The 23,335-nt window shown below is 37.4% G+C and overlaps 2 protein-coding genes across 3 annotated transcripts; one reads left to right on the top strand and one right to left on the bottom strand.

Moving 5' to 3' along the window:
* Window positions 1-680: 680 nt before the first annotated feature.
* On the bottom strand, window positions 681-4,085 carry PTRHD1 (peptidyl-tRNA hydrolase domain containing 1). The gene is made up of 2 exons (XM_007434051.3): window positions 3,856-4,085; window positions 681-2,699 (listed from the first exon to the last, which is right to left on the bottom strand). The coding sequence occupies exons 1-2, from the start codon at window positions 4,051-4,053 to the stop codon at window positions 2,529-2,531; spliced, it is 369 nt and encodes a 122-aa protein (XP_007434113.1). The 5' UTR covers window positions 4,054-4,085; the 3' UTR covers window positions 681-2,528.
* Window positions 4,086-4,216: 131 nt separating this feature from the next.
* CENPO (centromere protein O) lies at window positions 4,217-23,329 on the top strand. Of its 2 annotated transcripts, XM_007434052.4 has the most exons (8): window positions 4,217-4,611; window positions 5,066-5,208; window positions 6,800-6,969; window positions 9,050-9,179; window positions 10,074-10,333; window positions 13,592-13,760; window positions 20,493-20,694; window positions 22,199-23,329. In XM_007434052.4, exons 2-7 carry the CDS (start codon window positions 5,178-5,180, stop codon window positions 20,681-20,683), a joined length of 951 nt encoding a protein of 316 aa, XP_007434114.1. In that variant the 5' UTR covers window positions 4,217-4,611; window positions 5,066-5,177; the 3' UTR covers window positions 20,684-20,694; window positions 22,199-23,329. The 2 variants fall into 2 exon arrangements, with proteins under 2 accessions (XP_007434114.1, XP_025026186.1); XM_025170418.2 differs by lacking the exons at window positions 20,493-20,694; window positions 22,199-23,329 and adding an exon at window positions 14,424-16,009.
* Window positions 23,330-23,335: the final 6 nt, after the last annotated feature.

Here is a 23,335-nt window from a genome sequence, read left to right as displayed (position 1 = left end):
GGGGCTTGACCATCAGGGTCTACAAATAGTTCAAGGCATCTCTAAGGTGCAGAGATCTGCCCTACGTGATGACATTCTAACGTTCAGATTTTCTCCTGGTTTTAGCCATATGGATTTTTTAAAAATAAAACCTAGGATAGAGAACGTCCACTGCTTAGACCTGAACTAAATACCAAAGTCCAGCATGCTCTGTTCCCACATTTTATGGCAACATTCAATGCTCTAATCACACAAGGGTTTGGTTTCACAGAAATCTCAGCATCAAGATGAAGTATCATGAAAGGATTAAATACATTCATCCTACTGAACATGCCTCAGTAGTACAGCACTTAGCTTTTTTAAGATCAGTCAAGATTGGCTAAGAAGGATTAGGTCTAGTTATTACTCAGACAGGATATCAAGAAATTGAAAGCTATAAGTTAGACTAGGAAGTTGAAAAAAAAATCTCAAAAAGTGGCAACAGAAAACCACTTAAACATAAGTGTACTTGTCATAATTGGGAATAGAACTCAAGTTGATAGAGACCAACTTTTTTTTTTTTTTTTTTTGAGTAAATATCCATGTACCCAAACCGGAAGAGACTTATTAACTAGCTGAGCCTTGATCTGTTCTAACCACGCCAGTTTGGAGGAATGTATTGGTTCATCTATTGTCATTCACAGTATCACATATTTATGCCTTTACCAGAAATAGGAGAGACTGGAAACAAAGCATTTATTACTTCAATTAGTTTAATTTGTCCAAGACTACACACATACCTAATTAACTGCTTTTCAGCCTTTGACTAGCCAATCCAGATACTGTGAAAACAGTCCCAAACTATAGCCATTATAAAGCCATAATCTTTTTTAGTAAGAGGCTAATAAGACAGCATGAGTAATTCTCAAATATTGCAACACAGACTGTGATTTCAATATAGGATTTTTACAGTGGATTATTCAATGCATTCACTTGGGATATAGAGTATTAAAAAAAATCAAAACAGCAGTCTTAAATGAATTACATGCCATTAAAGTTTTTGCAGAAGATATTTTTCTGCTTCAGAGTAGAAAGGACTAGATACCTAAGCTTCTGCTTCCAATACATTAGGCTATGATATACTGTAATTCACTAATTTGTGACTCAGTGAGTTGTGAAAATGCAGCCTACATATCACAGGGAGCAATTCAGTATGGTAGCCGTCATCCTTCCTATTATTCAGAAAGAGCTGTTACCACCAGATTAATTTAGCAGACTCCTGGTCTGATCTAGAAGAGCAGTTTTGGATTAGACTGCCAATTTACCAATCCACCACCACTCTTCCCATAATGGCCAATCAAAATGAAGACTATGTCCACAAGCAAGACTTAAGATTTTTCTTCCTATTGCTTTCCAGCATTTGATATTTACAAGTTGTGTCACTACTGATCCTAGCAGCAGCATATAGCTATTATGAACAGAGGCCACTGGCTGCATTTGTATAACAGACTGAATAATGAATGGTACCCAACCACATTTTAGCCTAGTGTGTTGAATGAAGCCCATCTGATTTTATGGTCCAGTGCAAATACACAAAATTGAGTTAACTGATTAAATTATGGTCAAACGTACCATGCAAACATAGCCATAGATTCTCTCTGAATTTGTCTAATTCTTTTTCAAAATTAGAGTTGAAGACCATCATCACCAGTTTGTGAAAGAGAATTCCATACTTCTACTATGTATCAGGCAAAGCAATACTTCCTTCTGCCTATCCTGGATATCCTACTGTTCAGCTTCAGTGGATAGCACACTTCTCCCTATTATTGCTTCATACCTTGCTAAATTGAACCACACTTAACATTCTGTTACACATTCACCCAAAATAGAGGTGTCTCTTTGGAGCTCTTTGAAAGTCCTTTTCATTTCTACCCTCCTGATGTTATCACTGCTCAACCCTAACTCCATATCATTTGTGAATAAATTTAAAAATGCAGGTCTCAAAACAGATTATTGAAACTCTTTTCTTACACCCATAACAGAGTTATTTATTCATGAGGCTTCATCTTCTTTATTCATAAATATTATGCCTTTAGTTAGATTTTGTCAAAAGCTTTCTAAAAGCGCAGCAGGGTTTTTGTAATGTTGTATACATTTCAGCATCTACTGTATGTACTACTACTATAGTGCTATTTGTGCACATAAAAGAAACCAGAATATTTTGCTACCCAGAATATTATTTCCCTAATATAAATCTGTCAGAATAAGTAACCAAATCCCAAAGTAGTGGGAGCAATGATAATACCCTGAATCCTCTCTTTAATAACATTAGGGTGCCCAAAGTTTCCTCTTAAACTGAAAAAGTTGTCTTATGCCAGAACATGAGATTTCTTGCCTCCATATGATGTGAATCCATTATTCTTTAAGCATCTTTATGAAATATTTTGATTGAAGTAAATTCTTGCATCTTACAATGCTCCTATTATATTCCAAAGGGAGCCTGTTCACCACAAAAACCAAGTGAATAGTTTTCTCTGGTCAACCATGTTTATGGCCAGAGAGGAAAAAGATCATTTCAAGAGTCTGAAATTCTTTAGATGATGGTGTACATGCTCCTTCAGGTAGGGGCGGAGGGCAATGCAAGTAGCTATGTTTTCTGGTTGTTCTATCCAGACTTTATGATCAATGCCGTTCTGTTGCAGCGTCTCTGCTAATGTACTCAAGGCACACTCATCTGGAGCCTAAGAAGAAAGGGAAATCAATCTCAGTGCAATACAGCATCAAAGATTTATGTAGCATTCATTGGTAACCTCTGCCTTGCTAAAGCTAAAATGACCAGGAACCCCAGAAATTATCTGCTTAATTTAAAATAGCAATTAGCATCAATTGTGCTATACTCTAGTAAACTGCCCTTTTGGAGATCTTACTCAGCGATGGCAATAGCTGCAGATCTAAATGCACTTACAAAGAAGTAAGACTCATTCCATACTAATGCTGTGATGCATAGAGTTGTGCTGTAATTGGGAAGGAGTTACAGCTGTCAGTGCATCTTAATGGCTTAGCAACCAGTAACAGGCATTCCTTGAAAAAGGAAATGCGTTAAAGGTAGCATCACAGATTTTATCTGCCCATTCCTTTCCTCCACCACTTTGACAGAATCAATGCTACAACCCAAAGGCTTGAATCCAATGTGTCCAGTCCTCTCTCCTGTATGCAGCTTTGCCAGTTAGAATTCCCTACCCACAAAGTAATTTTTTAGGGAAACCAGGAAAAACACATGTTCCATGATCATCTGTTAGATTCCAAAGCATCATCATGACTAGAAATCTATAAGCTTATTCAATCATCAGATTTTTATTTCCATTTCTGCTCCCTCTACACCGGTCTATGGTTAAAGGCCATACTAGATAAAGCAGTGGTCTGAACCAAAGCCCTTTCAAGTACAGTAAAAGCTCTCTAAAGGAGCAGCAGCCGTTTGTCTGCTAAGACAGAAACAATCAGCCTCCTGGCACCTTAAGACTAGCAGAGGACCTATCCAGCCTTCCCTAATTTGATACCTTCCAGACTCGATGTACTACAATTCCTATCATCCCCAACCAGTTGGAAATGGAAGAAAGCAATAAATATAGGGACCATCAGCTTGACGAAAACTAGCACTTGCAGAAATCAGGATCACGCACGTAAAAGCTTTTGAAACACTGGGTTTCAGACTCGCAAGTTAATGCAGCCACACAATACAGTAGCGTTGATACCAGCCGTTTTGCAGGACTGTTCCGTGGATTTTAAGGTTATGTCTGTGCCCAAATGAATCTCTATCGAAAGACCCCCGTTCTCTGCGCCTGTCAATCAACAAAGCCCACCCGAGGGGAGTCGTCCTGTGGGTCAGGCAGTGCTCACCTCCAGCACCACGGTCCTCATGCTTCCATCCTGGGCTAGATAAGCCGCGGTGTCTGGGTGCTCATAGTGTGCATGGACCACGGCCAAGGCCGCGTGGCAGGCCTGAGCCACCGAGGCCCCCAACGGCCACGAGAAAGGTTCGCGTGACAAGTCGCCCCTCAGAACCACGTACTGCACCAAGGAGCGAGCCGCCGCCATCTTGAAGCCGGAAACGCGTAATGGCTAAAGGAACTCTGGGAAAAGATAAATGCAGGGCGTCCGTACAATAGGATAATTTAAGGAGTGGGGGTAGCCATCTTGCTGTACGTCATGGAAATCACAAGCTGGGAGCTTATAGTTGAGGAACCTGACGTGAGAATCGCTCGCGAGGCATTTCGGGAAGAAGGGGAAGTCTCCGTCCTGGCGTCGGGCAACGTACTTCCGAGCGCGGGGTGTCGTTGCTGGGTGGCGGGAGTTTTGAGCCCGTTCGAGGCGAGTTAACTGCTGAGCGATCGCGGTGAGTTTTGGCAGGCTCGCCTGGCAAGTCCTGAAGCTGGCTGCGTCTAGAGGGAGACTGGACCACTCCCTTCTAAGGGCCGCTGCCTCCCCTCCTGATTCGGGGCTCCGCGCCGGCCTCCTGGCTTTCCCACCCGTAAGGACAGATAGCGCCCGGGGAGGCCAATCTGGTCGTCTCAGCGGCTTCGAAAGGCGGCCATAAAAACAAGAGCGAAGCGGTGGTGGGAGAGCCTACGTTCGTTCGCCTCAACGGTTCCGAAGGTAATTTCCATCCTCCCTGGCTTTGGAGATCGCTGTCCTTTCGCGATTCTTAAGGGTGTCGCCAGGTTCTATGTCTACTGCCTTTTCCACAAACGAGGAGCTGAGACTAGCAATTTAAATGAGTATAAAATATAAGGAGAAACAGCCACGCAAGCTTCCGAACATGTGGACTCCTGAGTTGAACTATAATGCCCATTATTCTCAACCACTAATTGTTCTGGCTACGGATGGTGGGGATTGCAATGCAGTGCATTTGATGGCAGTGGGGAAATTGGCCAGTGTGGTTGCAATGGTGGGTTAATGTTTAAAAAAGACCAAGTGTGTACTGAGCTAGTAGAGAATCTCTTTAAACCAGGGACTTGCTTCTTAAAAGAATTAATTCTGTCCCAGAATTACTTGGACTTTTCATCACTGACATTCATTAAGCAATTCTTTCTGTGTTAAATTTCTGCAGGCACCTGAGGAAGTTGTCCCAATTCTAGAACTGAGGAAGAAACTCTTCTGGGTTTGGGTATTTTGGCAGGTGGGGGCTTGGGTTTTTTTTTTTAAGGAATCAAAAGTTGAAAATGGGAGAAGTTGCAATTTCCTTTCCAGATGGTAAGTTATCAGACAGTAATGTGCAGGTAACTACTCTGTTCTAGTTAAAAGTGTTTAAAGGGAGTAGAATGGGTTCCCTCATATAGTACCCAACGGCTTTTCTGTACTACTTATCTGAATGGAAGATCAAGCTACTGCTGTAGTCTGTTAATTAACATTGAAGAATTAGAAAGTCAGTGTCACTGATTCTTACTCCTGTTACCTGAAGAAATTCTGAAGGTTTGGGCAATTATTATCTAATTATAATTGGGTCTTAAGTTACCATGCTGCCTATCTAACTTGTAGAATTATAAGTTGTTCTAGAATCCCAAGCAGATAATAGACATAAACAAAAAAGCATGCATACGTACAAGCATGTTTCTAAGACAAGAAACAAATAAGCTCAATCAACAATTTTTAATATATTTTTGAAAGATATTTTATTTATTAAATATTTATCTTATTGCTTTGAGTTGTATACTACTTAAGACGTTTTCAGAAAATTGGTGTATACATGTTAATATTTGATACAGTGAATGAATTCTATAAAGGCAGTTAAGTAAGTTCTATAAAAACTTCATGAGAAGAGGATCATTTTCACCTGGTAACTGAGAGACAGCAAGGAGACTACTGTGTTAATATTTTTAGCAAGAAATCACATGTGTGAGCATCATTACAGAAAAGGCCCTTTCTCTAGGGAGCATCCAGTGAAGTATTATTGAAGATTTTCCTAGTAGTTTCTATTGCTAATATTAGATGGCTTAGAACCTAAAATAAGTTAATAAGGAAGCTCATAAAAGATAAATTTCCTACTTTCCTCCTACACTGACTGGAAAGTTTATTGAGCAGGAACACTCCTGTATATTATGGAATTAAGCTGGAGGCCTAATAGGGTATAGAGTAGGGGTATAGGGGAAAGAAAATTCTTTCTGTAATTAACTTGGGATTCAAGTTTTGATTTGGAGTGGCTCTCTCTTCCAGCAGCATCTATGTTCCCTGAGGCTTCCAGAGAGAATTTGAAGGGGATAGCAGGAGGATGAAAAGATAGGAAACTTTTCTTCTGTGAACCATTCTTAGTTTTATTGTAGGTTTAAAGCCAAGGTATGGAATGGGATACATTTAATCTTAATAAAATTCCCTCTCTGGGAAACTTATTGGAGCCTCCTGTATGTAATCAAGTTAAAATGTGTATATGGGAAAAGAGTTTTCCCTAAACTTAGGTATTTAATTGACCCAAGCTTCTCCCTTTGCAGGTGATTATTACTCATTATTGCACACTAGATTGAGTGTTGTGAAGAATGAGGTGATTATCGTAAGAATATATCTTGGAACAGATTTGGCATTTCATGTCATTATGTTGACAATGCTCAAAACTGTCTCCATTGTATTCTTTATGGTTTGGCTGACTATCTTACTTGTAGTTCTTGGATAATTAGCAAATTCCTTGCACACAAATAATAGACACTTAACTTAAATCTAAAAAAATTTCAAGAAGTAATTTTAACTGCTAGATTTATGACCACCAGTATATTCTTGTGAAGATGATTTGGTTATGATTTTTGTAATAAAATAGATGCTGTTTGTTTCCATTGTCTACGTATATTTTTTGCAGGTACATTATCTCTTCTGGAAAAGTTGGAGGCTTCTGCCCACAAAGTAGCACTGAAACGAGGGAAAATAAAGGAGCATGAAGAGAAGGTATTAAAGATGAAAATGAAGATCCAGGAGCTGAGACGTCAGAGAGATGAGTTAAAAACCAAACTAAATGTGTGTCAATCACAGGTAGGTGTGAAGTGTATGTTGACCTAAGGACAATGCATGCATGTTTAAACACTAGCAGAATGTAAATCATGAAGTTGCTGAGTTACTAGGTAAAGTTTTGCATAAACTTATACTATATAACTTGAACTTTAACAGAAGTCAAAACAGCTTTTAAATACCCTAAAGCTCCAAGAAAATTGAGCACATATTAAACAGCTTCCTAAATATTTCTAGTTCAACAATTCAGTTATATTGGTCCACTTCTGTAAAAGAGGTGGGTGTGGGAATGTTCTTGTATATATGTATTATTTCTGGAGGCATTGTGGTATCTATTTCTCACTTGCAATTTTTTTATTGTGTTAATGTGGCATCCTTATCTATCATTAACTGTGTTTTGCTTAATTAACTACACTTTTCAGTTCTTATAGTACATTGAACCATAAATAAACTATGTGGGCTGGGTTTGTGTGGCACACTAGGCAAAAATTGGATTAGCTAGTTACTGAACCAGTATGTCATAAAGCATAGCCTTTGTGCTATATTCTCTACATTCACTGCCAGTTATTCCGTAATATATTTGTTGCTACTAAATTATTGCCATTATTGGATATCTCCCTGCAGTTATAATTAAAAATGTTCTCTTGTGATAAATCCTGGGAAGTCAGATAATGTAAACAGCTTCTAGTTTTAAGTTGTCCAATGGTTACATTAATCAAATACAATAGGAGTTACACTGGGACTCTCCTTTTTTAGACTAGGAAAACATGTGGCATCCTATTGAGCACTGAATTACATTTCTGCTGATTGTAGGTTCATACCTTTCCCTGGTTGTGCAAGCTTTAAATATGTGTCTCGCCCTCTGACTTTGAAAAACAGTGATGGACAAATATAGCTTTTGCTCCTTAATATTTTTGTGAATTATAGTATGGAATTTGAATTTGTGATTTGATCACAATAATAATCCATTTGCCTCCGTAATACTAACTTATTAAATTTAGGCAGCATAAACTCCAAACTTGTGACACACGAAGAGTCGTGCACAAGGTTGCTATCTTGGCTTAACTGCAGCAGCAAGCGTTGCTTGGTGCCACCGTGGCATGGACTGAACGGGAGCTCCTGGGGGAGATGCCTCTTGCCTGGGACAGCAGAGAGTCCTTTCCCAGCCTTGCAGTTGCAGCTGATCTGCTCCAGGTTGGGCCCAGCTAGAGACACTCCAGAGCCTCCCTTCTCCCTTCAAAAAAGGTTTAATTTTCCTCCTTCCTCCAAAAAAATGTTTAATATCTGTTGGGTTTCAGGCAGCACAAGGTCCATGATCATTGTTAACTATAAAAATTTCAATTTTTAAATGAATAATAAAGTTTAAATATTCAGAATACATCCAGACAAGAAGAATGGGGAAAAAATGAAAGAGGGGGGCTATCTAAATGTTTTTTGTATCCTTCCTTCCTTCCTTCCTTGTCAAATTAAAAAAAAAATTCTAATGCTTACAAAATATTGCTTGCAATTATCACCTGTCAGTGACTAGAGAATTTAGATTATAATCTGTAAGCATGTACATGTGGAGCCAGTTTGGTGTAATGGTTAAGGCATCAGGCTAGAAACCAGGACAGTGTGAGTTCTAGTCCTGCCTGAGGCACAAAGCCAATTTGGTGACCCCGGACCAGTCATTTCTCTCAGCCCTAGGAAGAAGGAAGTGGTAAGGCACTTCTGAAAAATGCTGCCAAGAAAACTACAGGGGGCAGTCGCTAGGAGTCAAAAATTACTCGAAGGTACAACTTTTAAGCAGTGTATGTAACATATTGATCATACTTTCTAGCTTCTATACTTTAAGAAATAAGTAAACATTTTAACATGTTGCTATTGCATGTATTTGCAATTTACTTGTATATTTGTATTGTGCTGCACAAATCTGTACTTGGTTTGGGAAAAGCTGCACAAAACATTTTTTCGCTGAACACAGCATGTCAGAAATTAGAGGGAACATTGCTCTGAACATGTTTTTCTTAACAACCTCCTTTTAGTGGAAGTGATGGATGCTTCTGGGCAATATGGACATAATAAGTTGTAATAATTGAGCTATAACTCTCCTGTCCTTTTGTAGCTCATTGCAGGCAAAGATGCCATGAAAAGCAGTCGGCAAGTTTCTGAGGCTACAGAGACAAGCCAACAGGCCATCTTAAAGGGGAAGATAGAGAATGCCAAGGGCTTGCTAGAACTTTTTCGTCTGACAGGTACCTTTCTTGCATGTGGGCAAGATTCTCTTCTAGGCTAGTCAGTGGCCTGGCAATCTGATTTTTCATAGCCCTTTGTCCTCTTTGCTTTAGTTTAGAACTTATAAGGCTAGGGTCCTAGGCTACTCTCCCTATCTCTGCCCAAAACATGTCTGATTAATTTTGTGCAATATACCATCCCAATAAATTTAGAGCTATTTATCAAATCCTTTGGGGTGGGACAACGAAAAGATAGGTGAGGGCTGGGGATTTTTGTGTAGGTGTGGAGTAATTAGAGAGCCAGTTTGGTGTAGTGGTTTAAGGCACCAGGCTAGAAACCAGGAGTCTGAGTTCTATGCCTTCCTTAGGCACAAAGCTAGCTGGGTGACTTTGGGCCAGCTATTCTCTCTCAGCTCTACAATTTAGCTCTATGCAATCGCAAACCACTTCCAAAACTATTGCCAAGAAAACTGCTTGGGCTTGTCCATGTAGTCACTAAGAGCCAAGACTGATTCAAAGGCACACACCCATGCAATAAGCAGGCATTCTGAGAATTTTGTGAATCATTTGTTAAGGAACAAATGTATAGGGGCAGATGGAACATCTAACTGACCTTTTGTGGGCTTGGAAGCTTACCAGAGCTGAGGTCAGGTTAGACTTGGTTAGAACTTGAATGGGAAGCTCTCAAGGAGTATTAGGATTGTAGGCTAGACCGGGAAGTTGAAAAACATCCTGAAGAACTCAATGGCAAACCACTTGTACAGTACAACTTTGCTAAGAAAACTTGATGTCTACGTAGTCACCAGAAATTGTGTTGAACTTGAGTGGGATTTATATTTTTGCATAGCAGCAGACAGATATATTACTTCATCAGCCCAGCTTTGAAATTCTGATTTTAAATACGTTTTTTTCTAGGCCTAAGTGGGAAATTGACAGAGCAAGGAATCTCCCTATGCATTAACACTGCCTTTGAAGGAACTTACCTAGATTCCTATTATTTAGACATCCTTATACAACAGCCAATCCAGATTCGACACCATTCAGTCCCAGCTTTCATACCTCTGGAGCAAATAGCTCATGAGCATTTGCAGAAAGACATCAAGCGCTTCCTGTCTGTACTCTCAGATCACCTGAATGCTTACGCTAGGAGGAAATTTCAGGCAGACCAATTACAGGTAAGAGGAAAAATTGTGTCCTTCTGTACATATATGAAACAGGAAGCATTTTGTTCAGTAGCATTGTTTTATCTCTTCTAAAAGAAAATTTCATAGAGGGTGCTGAATTAGATGTAGCTAATATACGTAGTCTTGGAGATATTCTGCCATGTGGTTACTGCTGTTTCAACTTTAGTCAGCAGCTAGTAGAGACTGTAATTTAAACTGGACAAGGCCAAAAGGCCCAAAAAAATCAGCTGGATTAATTTAAACCAGTAAATATAAAGGGGCCAATTTAAATAACTGAAATAAGGATTCTTACTAAATGATATATTTATGAAGTTAGAATCCTGAACAATAATTACTTTGCTTTATCAGTCAAAACTGTAACAAATTAGTAGCATAAATACTCTATTAAAAGGTATACATAAAAAGATATCCAACAATTACTTGTTTCATAGTATAAGAAAAAGTAAGTAGTTATCTCTGAACAATATCAGAAGGTGGCATTGGATGAATTCTGCTTGACATTTTGGGAACTGTCTTGGGGAGTCCCCTGCAAGGTTCTCCTGTTGCAGTATTTAACATGTCTATAAAGGCCTAAAGATCATGTATGAAGTTGGAGTTAATGTTACTATTATGTTGAAATACCCAGCTTTGTCTTGAGAGCCTCTGTAAGCTATAAAGGGCTGGTTGTACAAGAACAACTGAAACTGAATCTGGGCAAAACAGTTGTGCTTCAGCTAATAAATAAGCTGCACCCATTCCTGAAAGAGAGGACCTTGTCTTGGTGATGTTAGTGCTGGTAACCTCAACACTGAATTGCTGCAGTGTACTTTTGCGGAGTAATTGAAGATGGTCTGGAAGCTGTAAATGACCCAAAATACAGCAACAATAGTATAGGTCAAGAATAGTGCTTTCTGGAGGTTACACATCATGTCATATTGAAGCAGCTGATTACCAGTTGCTTTTGAGACTCAATTCCAAATGCTCACTGTGATGTGTAACAGCTTGCATACCTTTGGTCCAGATTACTTGCAGGAACACCTGCCTGTAGAGTGCCCTGAACTCTTAGTTCTTCAATTGGTTTCTAGTAATAGTGCAGCTGTTTCAATATGGGAGTGATGTGGCATCTGGAATTGCCATTCACTACAAGTACTACTGAATTCTTGGTGAACTGCAGTTTCTGGATCATCTTCAAGCACTCTTTCATTAAGAGCATGTTGGAGTAATCCAAACTAGCATATTTATTTATTTATCATGTTTACATAGCTTCCCATCTCACATAAAGTAATATGCATCATTAACACCAGAGAGAGAGAGATTTTAAGTACCTTAAGTTGCATTTTTATCACAGTCCTTTAAATAGGAAACCCATAAGTCAAGATTTTTAATGAGAAATTATTTAACTGTCATAAATTTATAGTACCATTTTGGGGGGAGAGAGAATAATTTTCTATTGGATTAGTTTAACGGACCTTAATATAACTAATAACCTAAACTAAAATAATTTACATAGGCCAAAATAGTGTTTTTTCCTATCTAAATTGCCATCTTAACTATAACATAGGCAAAAGACTTTTAGTTACTTCTCTCTGGTGTCAGGTTTATTTTTCGCTTGGTATATCTTTGTTTTTAGTCATATACAAGGAAAGACAAATCTGTTTAATTTAATCAGTTTCTTATCTACAGTTTATTTTGTTTTTAAGGCCACCACCCTTTTGATGACTATGAGAGGCTTACATAGGGTTAAAACATTAAAATACAAGTTAACATCAATAAAAACATATCACACTTAACTCCAAGCATACACTTAAGACAGGTTCATGCAGCAGCCTGGTTTAGCACCTATGGAAAAATAGAGGTCTTCAAGGCACTGTGAAGGCTGGCAGGGTCCCAGCTCTAGCTACTTGCCCCAAGTAACATCTTTGCACTTGACATGGCCACCTACAACTACTGCTGATCCTGATCCCCAGTATTTAAAATGTGGTGCAATAGCCTTATACGGGCCTTTTGAAAATCATAGTGTACAGCCTATGTATGCTTTTTGTAAATTTTTGAACTGTAGTATATAAACTGGCCACTGGGTGGACTTCAGCATAGCAGTATCTTTGTCTAAATGCTGAAATAGTAATCATAATTCAATCCTTGCAAAAGAGTATGAAGCGTATGGTAGATTAGATTCACATGGGTTTAAGTATGTGTGTTTCTTTTTTAAAAAAAAGAATATACCATCTGCCATGATTAAGCCAAAAGGTGAGAGGGAAACATTCTGACAGGGTGTTTCTGTTTGTATTCAAATTACACATTAAACTGAAGGTGTTAGTCAAGGGAAAGCCATTAAAGTTAGTCAAGTCATTAAATCATACATGATGTGCAGTAAACATGAAAAGGCAGTAATGCAGCAAGATGCAGTGAAAATAATGTTTGTATTTGAGAAACATTTTGGCTAAAAAATGACATTCTTAGCATTTCTAGTAGAGGTGTGTATCTGACTGCTTTGGGAACTGAGGTGGCTATAGGAATGAGAATAGCAAAGCCAAAGATCGAGCAGCTTTTGAGAAGAGATGGAAGAAAGAAAATCTTGGAATGACCTAAAAACAGAAATGGGAAACCCCTCACAAAGGAAAAAGTTGAGGAGACCTTCAATACAAACTTCAGGAAGGTCTGCAAATGCTGCTCCCTGATGAAAACTTGAGAAAGGGACAGAGAAGTAATAAGAGTACAAATGTATACCTATCCTGGTCTGCTGGCTTGGGTACAGTGGAAGGTTCTTCTAAGGATGGCAGAGAGAGAAAAAGAAGGAGACGTTTTTGCTCAGTTGACCAGCAATGTGAGAACTTCTGGGAGAACTTGTCTGATGGCAGGCATCTCAAATCCCAAGAGGCTTTTAATTTCTTTTTTAGGGAGTTCAGTAAATGAAAAGAAAACCATTTTCTTTTTAGTGTGACTTATGCTTTTTCTTCTTCAAGGGCTAAGATAAATAAAATCAAGTAGATTCTTGTGATCAGCAGAAACAGGTTCTCCAAGTGATTGTCCTAAACAAAAGGCTAAATAAAAGATAATTAGATTTGGCAACATCAGGATGTGATAAATTTTAACCTTGGAATTACAGATTTTTTCAAGGTTTATTCTGCTTCTTTCAAATTCAACATCAAAAAATTTTAAAAGTACATGTACAGAAGTTATACGTATGTACCTACATATGTAAATAAGCACCTGAAGAAGAGCCTCTGAAGATGATCTTAGATATGACATGCATTATTCTCTTGCTTGCAGGAACATTTTGCTGTTTTTTTTAAAGGATGCATGAAAGGAAATTCCTTATACACTCAGTTGGAATTTAACTACCGTGTGACAGAAGGTGGGAATTTTCCATTTACAGCAAAGATTACTTATGGAAATCCCATGAATGCCCTCCCAACCAAGGTCACTGTTGTATGTAAAGGTGAGAAGCAATAGGTTGTGTTTGATAATGGAATAGATTATTTAAGTGAAGAATCCTTTGAGTTCAGCTCAACTCTTATAGGTACGTGCAGATCAGAAGCAGCAGTTGGTGTTGGTGGATGGGAGCTGCTGCTGGCCATGGGCCCAGCACTGGCTTCCACTAGGTTTCTGAGTGCAGTTCAAAGTGCTATTCTTTACCTATAAAACCCCATATGATTGGAGGATGTTAACATCACTCCCTTGTCATGGACAGATCACTCCTTCTTGACCCTAGAGATCTCTGTAGCTGTCCCCCTCTGCAGGGAGGTGAGGCCTGTTCAGCCCATGCCAGGCAATTGATGGAGCCACTAGGGTTTCAGGGGGAGCTTGGAATTATTCCTGATGCTCTGGGGCATGATCTTGCTGAAGTCTTGGTCATGGCTTGGAATATGATGAGGGCCTTAGACCAGGTCGCACTTGTGCAGAGTCTCTGTGATTGTGGATCCCGTGGAGCTTCCTGCTTTACAGAGCAGCTCTGGAAGATAAAGTGATACAAGAGATGCCTAGAGCACTGCTGCAGGAAGATTAGGAGCAAAGCCAACTGAGCAAAGATGAGATTTTAGGACTTGGCTTGTGGCAGTAAGAGCAGCAAAGAAGACTTACTTCTCTGTTCTTATATCCACAGGTAGCTGGCCAACGGCCCCGTTTTGAGTGACCTGGTCCAGACCAGGTCTGCTGTGAGAACTATTCTAGATATCTGTTGGATAAAGTTGCTCGGTTTCGCTCTGATTTGGACTCTGGCTGGACAGGTCTTATGGAGGTGCCTGAGGCACATCTTAGCCTGGTTACCTGGGAAGAGGTTGAGCCGGTCAGGTTATAGTACTGAGACAGCATTGGTTGCATTTGTGGATGACCTTTAGAGTGCTTGGGATGGGGCTGGTATGTCCATCCTTATACTCCTGGATCTCTTGGCGGCTTTCAGTACCATTGGCCATGGTATCCTTCTGGACTGGTTCTGGACATTAGGAGTGGCAGACGCTGTTTTGCAGTGGTTCTCCTAGAACCTAGAAAAGCTGTGTTTTTCTATGATGATCCTTGCCCTATGAAATAATCCCCATCCTAAGGCCAGGTCTGCACTGACCATGATGGTCTTTCCAAAGGCAAGTTAAAACAGATATTCCAGAGAGCTTTTAGGGGATGAGAAAAGTGGATGCTCTTGGCTTTGTATGGTTATTGTTTTATCAGTTATATGCTGTTTATTATTGTGTGTTATTCTGTTTTTATGTTTTATATTGTTAACTTCTGGGACTCTGTTATGTGATATATACACATAATATACAAACTTGTTAAATAGTAAAATAAAGGAATTAATGGAATATAATTCAATGAAGCATGTTGTTTATTGATATGATTTATATCCTGCTTTTCTATCCAAGCATTCAAGGTAGCTAATAACAAAAAGTGAAATACAAATTGGCATTTAAATTTTTATTAGCCTTTCCAACAGCTTCTTTTTTATAGAAAATTGGTAAGAAATTATGTCTTCATATGTCTTCAACCATTTTTCAATGGTTCTCAATTTCAGTGGCACAATTTCAGAGAACTGGTAGGCTGAAGAAAAAGGTTGATAATATGGGGAACTTTCAAGCTGTTGTGATCGTCTTTGGTCTTCATGAAGCATTCACATTCAGAAATAAAGTGCGATTTACTTAGAATCATAGGATGGAAGGGCTAGTTAGATCAATGAGTCCAAATCAATAATAGGGATCAAACTTTTTTTATGATATATTTTGGAATCTTCCCAGATATTGATGTCAAATCAATTTTTCTGTAGTTCCCTGATCCTTCCTTTTTCTCCTTTGTGAAGATACGGACACTTGCCCTCCTCCAGTCATCTGGCATCTCACTAGTTCTCCGGGATTTTTCAAAGACAATATGTAAATAAGTTTAACAAGACTATCAGCAAGTTCTTTCAGCACCACTGAATTGAATTAATCTGGCCCTGGAGTTTTATACTCAAAGTAAGCAGGTATTCAGGGACTATATTCCTATCAGTCTCATGCTTCAATCCTGCTTTTCCATCTCTTTTCACAGTTGCCTAGTGGAACATGTACCAGCTTGTGGGAGAAGTCAAAGCCAAATTAGGAACTTGATAGCTCTGCCTTGTTGTTGTTACTGATTAGCATTTTGCCATTTTCATTGAGCAACTGAATACTGATTATTTTCTCTTCCTTTTATTTTGAACATAACTAAAGAATCCCACCAGTCTTAAAATCATTCAGCAACCTCTGCTTGTTCTGAGTTTTAGTTTTCCGGCTTTCATGTTTACAGTTTGGGCTGGCTGTATGCACTCTGGTGACATGTCCCCCTTTCCAAGACATACAATCCAAGATACTCATTCAGTGACACTTAGCTTTAGTTACCCTTAAAATCAAGAATTCTAACATTAGATGGTTATGTCTCCCAATATCCCTGCCACTTACAATTTCTTAACTAAGTCTTCTCTATTGATTAATATCAAGTTGGCACTAGCTGATCCTCTCACTGAAGAAAAGATTATCAGCAACACAAGCTAAGAATCTTCTGGAAGAACCACGCTTGGCACAGTTTGTTTCCCAGCAGATGCTTGAGTATTTAAGTCCCCTCATCACTTTCATGTTCCTTTGAAAGATCTGCAATTTCCTTTTGGAAAGCATCACCAACATCTTGAGTGGTAAGGCAATAGGAGGCAATTTTACATCAGATATGCTCTACAATATCTGCAACCTCATTCACTTATTTTTGAACATGAATGCATATTTTTAACATACAGAACAATTCCTCCTCCCTTTGCATAGCTTCTGTGTCTTTTCTTTTTTATATAATTTTTATTAGAGATTTTTACATGAATAAAAGATAAACATGAAAAAATATATGAAAAAGGTTAAGAAAAAGAAGAAAGATAAAAGAGGTACAGAAAACAATACAGATAGAAAAAGACAAAAATAAAAGATATTTGAAGAAACAACTTCAGATCTTTACAGCAGTTACAAACATATTGTCTTTCTTCCCCCTTTAGGATTTTTTTCCATTTTCAGCAAAAAGTCCATAAAGGGTTTCCAGTCTTTTATAAAAGTACTTATTATTTTATCTCTAACCAAACAGGTCAATTTTGCCATTTCTGCAAATTCTGCCATCTTTACAATCCACTCCTCCATTGTGGGTATTTCAGTGGTTTTCCTTCTTTGTGCATATAATAGCCTTGCTGCAGTTACCATATATAAGAACAATCTTCCATAAGTCTTTTCTAATTGGCTATCCATAAGTCCCAATAAGAAAACTGGTTTCATCTGAATATTTTTAAAATTCTTTGCACCATCATGTGTATAAATATCCAGTATTTTTTCACTTTTTCACAAGTCCACCATGCATGGTAAAATGCCCCTTCATGCTTTTCACATTTCAACATTGATTAGAGGTACCTTCATACATCTTCAATAATTTCTCTGGTGACATATACCAATGGTATATCATTTTATAAACATTATCTTTGAGATCATAACACAATGTAAATTTCAACCCTTTTAACCGCATTCTCTCCCATTGGTTCACCTGTATATTATAACCAACATTCTTAGCCCATTTTATCATGCACTCTTTAATCTGTTCTTCTTCCATTTCAAATCTCAACAAAAGTTTATAAATTTTAGCAGTCACGTCATCGTCTGTACATAATTCAATTTCCAATTCCATCTTATGTTCTATTCCAGTTACCTTTTTGTCTATATTAAATCTCTCCCTTAATTGTCCATATGAAAACCATTGAAAACTAAATCCCTCTGCAGTCAATTGTTCTCTTGACTTCATCTTAAATTCTGTTCTTCTAATTCCAGCATTCTCGTATTTCTCAACGACAGCCCTCTTTCATCCAAACCAAACAGCAGGCTGCAAAGTACTATTTGAAATTAGGCAATCCCAGTCCTCCCTTTACTTTGCATCTTAGAGAATTTTATATTTAACTCTTGGTTTCTTCCCCTGCCATATAAATCTAGATATAATTTTGCCATTGCTTAAAAGGTGCATAACTGGTATTCTCTGAAATAAAAACATCATTCTAGGTAATACATTCATTTTTACCACAGAAATTCTTCCAAACAACAATAATTGTAATTTTTTCCATCTTAACATAACTTTTTAAATTTCATTCCATACCTTTACATAATTATTTTGGAATAACATACAGTTCATAATAGTAATACCTAGGTATTTTACTTTTTTCTCAATCTGAAAACCAGTTTTTACAATCAATACTTTTTGATCTTCCATCCCCATATTTTTGTTAACATCTTCATTTTCTCATTATTGATTTTAAATCCAGCCAATGCACCAAATTCTTCTAATTTTTCCATCAATATTTCTATTCCTTCCAAGAGATTTTCCAAAATTAAAACCAAATTGTCAGCAAATGTCCTAAGTGTGTATACTTCTTTTCTAACTTTCACCCCAGCTACTCTTTCATCATGTCTTATGTCTCTATTCAGAACTTTAAGGCCCAGAATGAATAATCACAATGAAAGTAGGTGTCCTTCCCTTGTTCCTTTCTGTATTTCACAGGGTTTAGTCAATTCCCCATTAACTATAATTTGTGCCCTTTGTGAAGTATATATTGATTTCACCCATGTAAAACATTTTCCCCAAAATCCACATCTTTCAGAATTTTGAACAGAAAAGTCCAGTTCAGATTGTCAAATGCTTTCCCCGCATTAAGGAATATCAAAGCAGCTTGTTTTTCATTATGCTGCTCCAGATATTCTAATATATTAAGAATATTTCTAATATTATCTCTTAGTTACCTTTTAGTCAAAAAGCCACATTGATCTTCATGAATGAAATCTTGCAAGACATTTTTCATCCTTTCAACCAAAATCTGTAATTATTTTATAACCGTTATTCAGTAAAGATATTGGTGGGTAGTTTTTTGGTAAAGTCAGGTCTTGCCATTCTTTAGGAATTAGTGTTGTATTTGCACCTGTCCAACTATCCAGTATTTTTCCATTATCTAGAATAGAATTCATTTTTTGAAGAGGTTATAACAGTTCATCTTCAAAATGTTTATAGTAGGAGGCTGGCAATCCATCTGGACCAGGAGCTTTCCCTATTTTTATCTTTTTTATGGCTTCATAGACTTCCCTTATTGTTATAGGTCCATTCATCATCAGTTTTTGTTTATCTGTTATTTTTGGTAAATTTTGTTTCTTTAAATATTCATCCACTTTTTCTGGGGGAATTTCTTCCCTTTTGTATAGCTTTGTACAATACTGATGGAATATTCTTTGCATACTTACATTGTCTGTTACCATAATTTTCCCATTTTGTAATTTTAATATCATTTTCGTCTCGCTTTTCTTTTTCAGTTTATATGCCAACTATTTCTCTGGCTTATTTGCTTACTCAAAATTCTTCTGTTTTGCAAAGTTCATTTTTATTTCCATTTCTCTTATCATTAACACAGAAGCTGGTGTTGTAAGAGTTTGATTTGCTGTGAGACATTTTTCCTTTCTGGAGTCTCCAGAGTTTCTCCTCTTTCATCTTTATCTCCATTAAAATCTTTTGCATCTTCTCTTGTCTTTTCCCTTTTCAGTTTACTGTTTTGCTCTATAAATTGCCCTCTCATATAGACTTTACTAGCATCCCATACTGTCCTTATGTCAGTGCCTTTATTGAGATTATTCTCAAAAAGGTATTTCAATTTCTTTTTACAATCCTCCATTATTGATTCCTTTTGGAACAAAGTTTCATTTAGCCTCCATCTGTAAGTTCTAGCTCTCCTCTTATATGTTAGTCACTCTGTTATGATCTGAAAAAGTCTTTGGCAATATCTCCACTTTATTAACACTCGTAGCAAGATTTTTGGAAATCCAAAGCATATCTATTCTTGAGAAAGATCTATGTCTTTCAGAGAAATAAGTATATTCTTTAGAGTCACCATTTTTAGAGTATATTCTAAATTTATTCATTTATAAGTATATTCTTTTAGAGTCACCACTTATATATCTATATCTATATATCTATATATATATATATCTACATATATATATATATATATATATATATCTCCATCATTTCAAAAAATATTTTTGGCAGTTTGCCTTGCATTTTCATTCCTTTCATAGAAGTTCTTTTTGGGGGCAAACCATGCTATTCCAATCTCCCAGTAGAGGCCAATTTTCATATTGCAAGTCTATTAGTTTTTCTATAAGTCCTTTAAAAAATATAGCTTTGTTATCATTTGGGGCATATATTCCCAATAACATAATCTTGATTTTATTCAAATTAATTTCAGCCCCCACATATCTCCCATAATCATCAGTCAATATCAGTTTTGGTCGCAGTTATGGGTTTATATACAAAACAACTCCATTTTTCTTACTTGTCCCTGTTGAGATAAATTCTTGTCCCAAACCTTATAAATCAGCTTCTGTTTCTTTTCAACAGATTTCATCCTTCAATTTGTTTCTTGATGTCACAAATACACTTAAAATTCCTTCTAGTTTTGCAATATGTGATCCTGTCCTTTACAGTGAACCTTTACCTAATTCAAAAATTACAGAGGTATGCATTTTGTTTCCGTATATAACCTAGCCTCTACTGTTGGGGCTCAAAGATCTCAGTTAAAAAAAAAAAAAAAAATCACCTACCACACAGAAAGAATAGAACTGGGGAGAAATAGTCAAGGTTTTCATACTGCTAATTCTTGCCCTCTTTTTTTCTTCAGAAGATGCACCAGCCCCTGTGGCTGAGATGGCAGCAGCTCATTTGGCTTTGTTCTATGAGAAGCCTCTTCAAGAAGTCTTTATTTCTATCACAGCCTCAGCTGAAAATCTCCGTCAACCAATTACACTGGCATCATCTTTCCACTCTGCATGTGGCGGCAGAAGAGTTCCCTCTGAGGCCGCTGCACTGTAAATTCCACTAAGGTAGAAAGACTAAGAGGGATCTCACAGTAATAAGAGATTGTTCTACCCAGAAAATATATAGTATTGATGAAGGATTGTCTTTAGTTTTAAAATAAACTACTTTAAAATGCTGAAGTGCCATTATAAATCTGAGGGATGGTAGAACATGATCCAGTAAAAAAACTGACAGATGAAGTCCTTTAGTTGAGTCTGTTTTCAGGTAAGGACAAAATAGATGGGCAACATTTTCACTTTTAGTTCACATTTTGTATTCCACCTTTCCTATGGAAACTTTGCCCATTACAATTCCTTTTCCTATAAAAGGAATCAGAAATTTGTCTTTATGGCAGCATTTGCATTGTAACTAACTGCTTTGCTTAGGTTTGATGTTGAAATTCTGATTTTGCAGGTTTCAATGTTAAAAAAATAGTTTCTTGGTATGCTTTCATTAGATAATTTGCCTAGCCCTAAGAGGAATGATTAAATTTCACCTCTGGAACAGTGTCTATGATGCAAAAGCAATTAGGCCTTTCTAGAGAATGTTTAAGATAGACTTTGCATTTTGTTAAATTATTCTACTAATGTGTGTGTGTGTGTATTCAAAAACAAATTACATGTTGTCAGGATCCTCGCAATCAATCAACTATCTATTTATGGCAACTATTAGATTTAGTAGAGCTATTGACCTAATTAGAATGTTTCCTCACACAGGCCATAAAGTAGAAGTGTTTGGGTTGTTAAGAATGTTAGTTTATATAAATTGCTTACTCGTTCCTGCCACAAAATGGGGGGGGGAGAGATTTAGGTAGACAGAGACAGACGGAATGTTATCGAGTTCTCAGGAATTCGCAAGGTCGCGCAGGCGTGAGACCAAGAAGAGATCCAAGAGAAGGCGTGAGAGGGACTGGAACTTGAAAAGAGGGAAACCGCGGGGGGGGGGGGTTAAAAGGAAAACACTGAGAGTGGGTTATCAGTTTCAGCAATCTATGTATACTTCTTCTCAATAAAGAAATCTTTACTGGAATGGTCTAGTCTCCAGAGGATTTACTTGGATTGGGAATTGAGTGTTGTAGACTCTGACACATGTAAAGCAAGTAATATGAAAGCAACCTTAATTTAGAAAGACAGGAAAATATTAGCATTGCAAGTCTTAAAGTATCTTGTTGCTTATTTATGTCCAGACTTAGAAAAATTAATAAAAATTATCCAGCTTAGCTCAAAAATTTGCTGCACCTTTAATTGTACAGTAGTCATTAATTTGGTTGTTTCAGGTTTTTCTCTCCCCCAAATTTAATGTAATAATTTATTTACAGTTAGGAATATAATCAAACATAATCATAGTTTTTGTTTTCATGAACTTAATCAAGATATTTGCTATAGGTAAGAGTTTCCATATTGGCATATGCTCCTCTGTATCTTAGGTTTGAGTTGGTAGGTTAAGGCTTCTGTTTCCTTCTGTTGACAGGTGGAGGCTGAGGTAAACTTTACATGGAGGGCTCAACTTACTTTCTTTTCTTTCTTCCAGGCTGCATCAAAAGAACAAAGAGCTCTTCCAAATAGAGCAGAGTTTTGAAATAAGCCAAGGACTGCAGGGTAGCCGGACTGCTTTGTATCCTGTTCCACTCAAAGACCCTTGATAGCATGTATAAATTACTTAACCCCTCCCTGCCTTTTCCTCTGGGGGAGAGAGATGTAAACCCCCACTCAAGCAGTCCTTCTGTCTCAAACTGATAAGGGAGCCAGATCAGAATATAGTTACTCTAGTTTGGGAGACAAGAAAGACAATCTAATATAGCAAATCATCAGGAACCTATTTCAACTTTTTTTCACAATAATAATTTGGTAAGTAGCCCAGTGTCTTTTGATTTGGATGGGCTATAAAATGTTAATCTAACACTTGCTCCTTTTTAATGACAAGTTATATCACAATATGAATAGATACTTTTTTTAAAAACCACAATCTGTATTGGGACCATTATCATCTGCTGAACTACATTTAGAACTCTGAACTATTTCCTATTTCAGAAGATTTCCAGAAAATTCCTGAATAGTATTGGAAATAGTCACATCAGTACATTCAGCCAGATTAATAATATGGAACATTCCAGTGGTAAATGTTTAAAAAAAATCCACATAAGGCAGCAATAGCAAAGCACTACTTTACTGCTGCTGTGAAACTTAAACTGAAGTGTTCATAGTATTGCCAGGATGGGATATGCCATTTAAAAATAAAATTATTAATCAACAATGGATTTTGATTTCTCCCCCAAAGTATAACCCTTATGGTGAATTTTTTTTTCTAACATGACCACTATTTTTTATTTTTTTTTGGTCTCACGTTTTTAAAAAATGTTGATGTAATAATATTCAAAGACTATCATACACTCATTCTTTAGGCTTGTCCTGCTTCCATCACAACCCTCCTTTACTTGTTTCTGGTAAAGCTCTGCAAAGGGGCATGCAATAGTATTTTCCACTGAAATGTCTAAATTACATATGAGAAATGAGAAATTACATATGAAATTACATACGTATCTGATTTAGTAGGATTATCTGTATGGATTAAGACTTTGTATGGCTGGTAATATCTGAAACCCCTGCAAGAAGATTGATTTGGTCTTCAAGCACATTTGTTTCCTGCATTTTGTCTTACTAAGCTCCC

Source organism: Python bivittatus, unplaced genomic scaffold, assembly GCF_059951505.1.
Source record: "Python bivittatus isolate LINGU-HERP-01145 unplaced genomic scaffold, Pbiv_v1 ctg000690_np1212, whole genome shotgun sequence".
NCBI lineage: Eukaryota > Metazoa > Chordata > Lepidosauria > Squamata > Pythonidae > Python > Python bivittatus.
This window is presented reverse-complemented; position numbering and strand designations above follow the sequence as displayed.

Excerpts from the sequence above, each read along its gene's own strand:
- PTRHD1 (XM_007434051.3), bottom strand. The coding sequence starts at position 4,053 with ATGGCGGCGGCTCGCTCCTTGGTGCAGTACGTGGTTCTGAGGGGCGAC. Across the intron at positions 2,700-3,855 it reads TGAGGACCGTGGTGCTGGAG|GCTCCAGATGAGTGTGCCTT; the intron begins GTGAGCACTGCC and ends CTTTCTTCTTAG.
- CENPO (XM_007434052.4), top strand. The coding sequence starts at position 5,178 with ATGGGAGAAGTTGCAATTTCCTTTCCAGATG. Across the intron at positions 5,209-6,799 it reads TGCAATTTCCTTTCCAGATG|GTACATTATCTCTTCTGGAA; the intron begins GTAAGTTATCAG and ends TATTTTTTGCAG. Across the intron at positions 9,180-10,073 it reads AGAACTTTTTCGTCTGACAG|GCCTAAGTGGGAAATTGACA; the intron begins GTACCTTTCTTG and ends GTTTTTTTCTAG.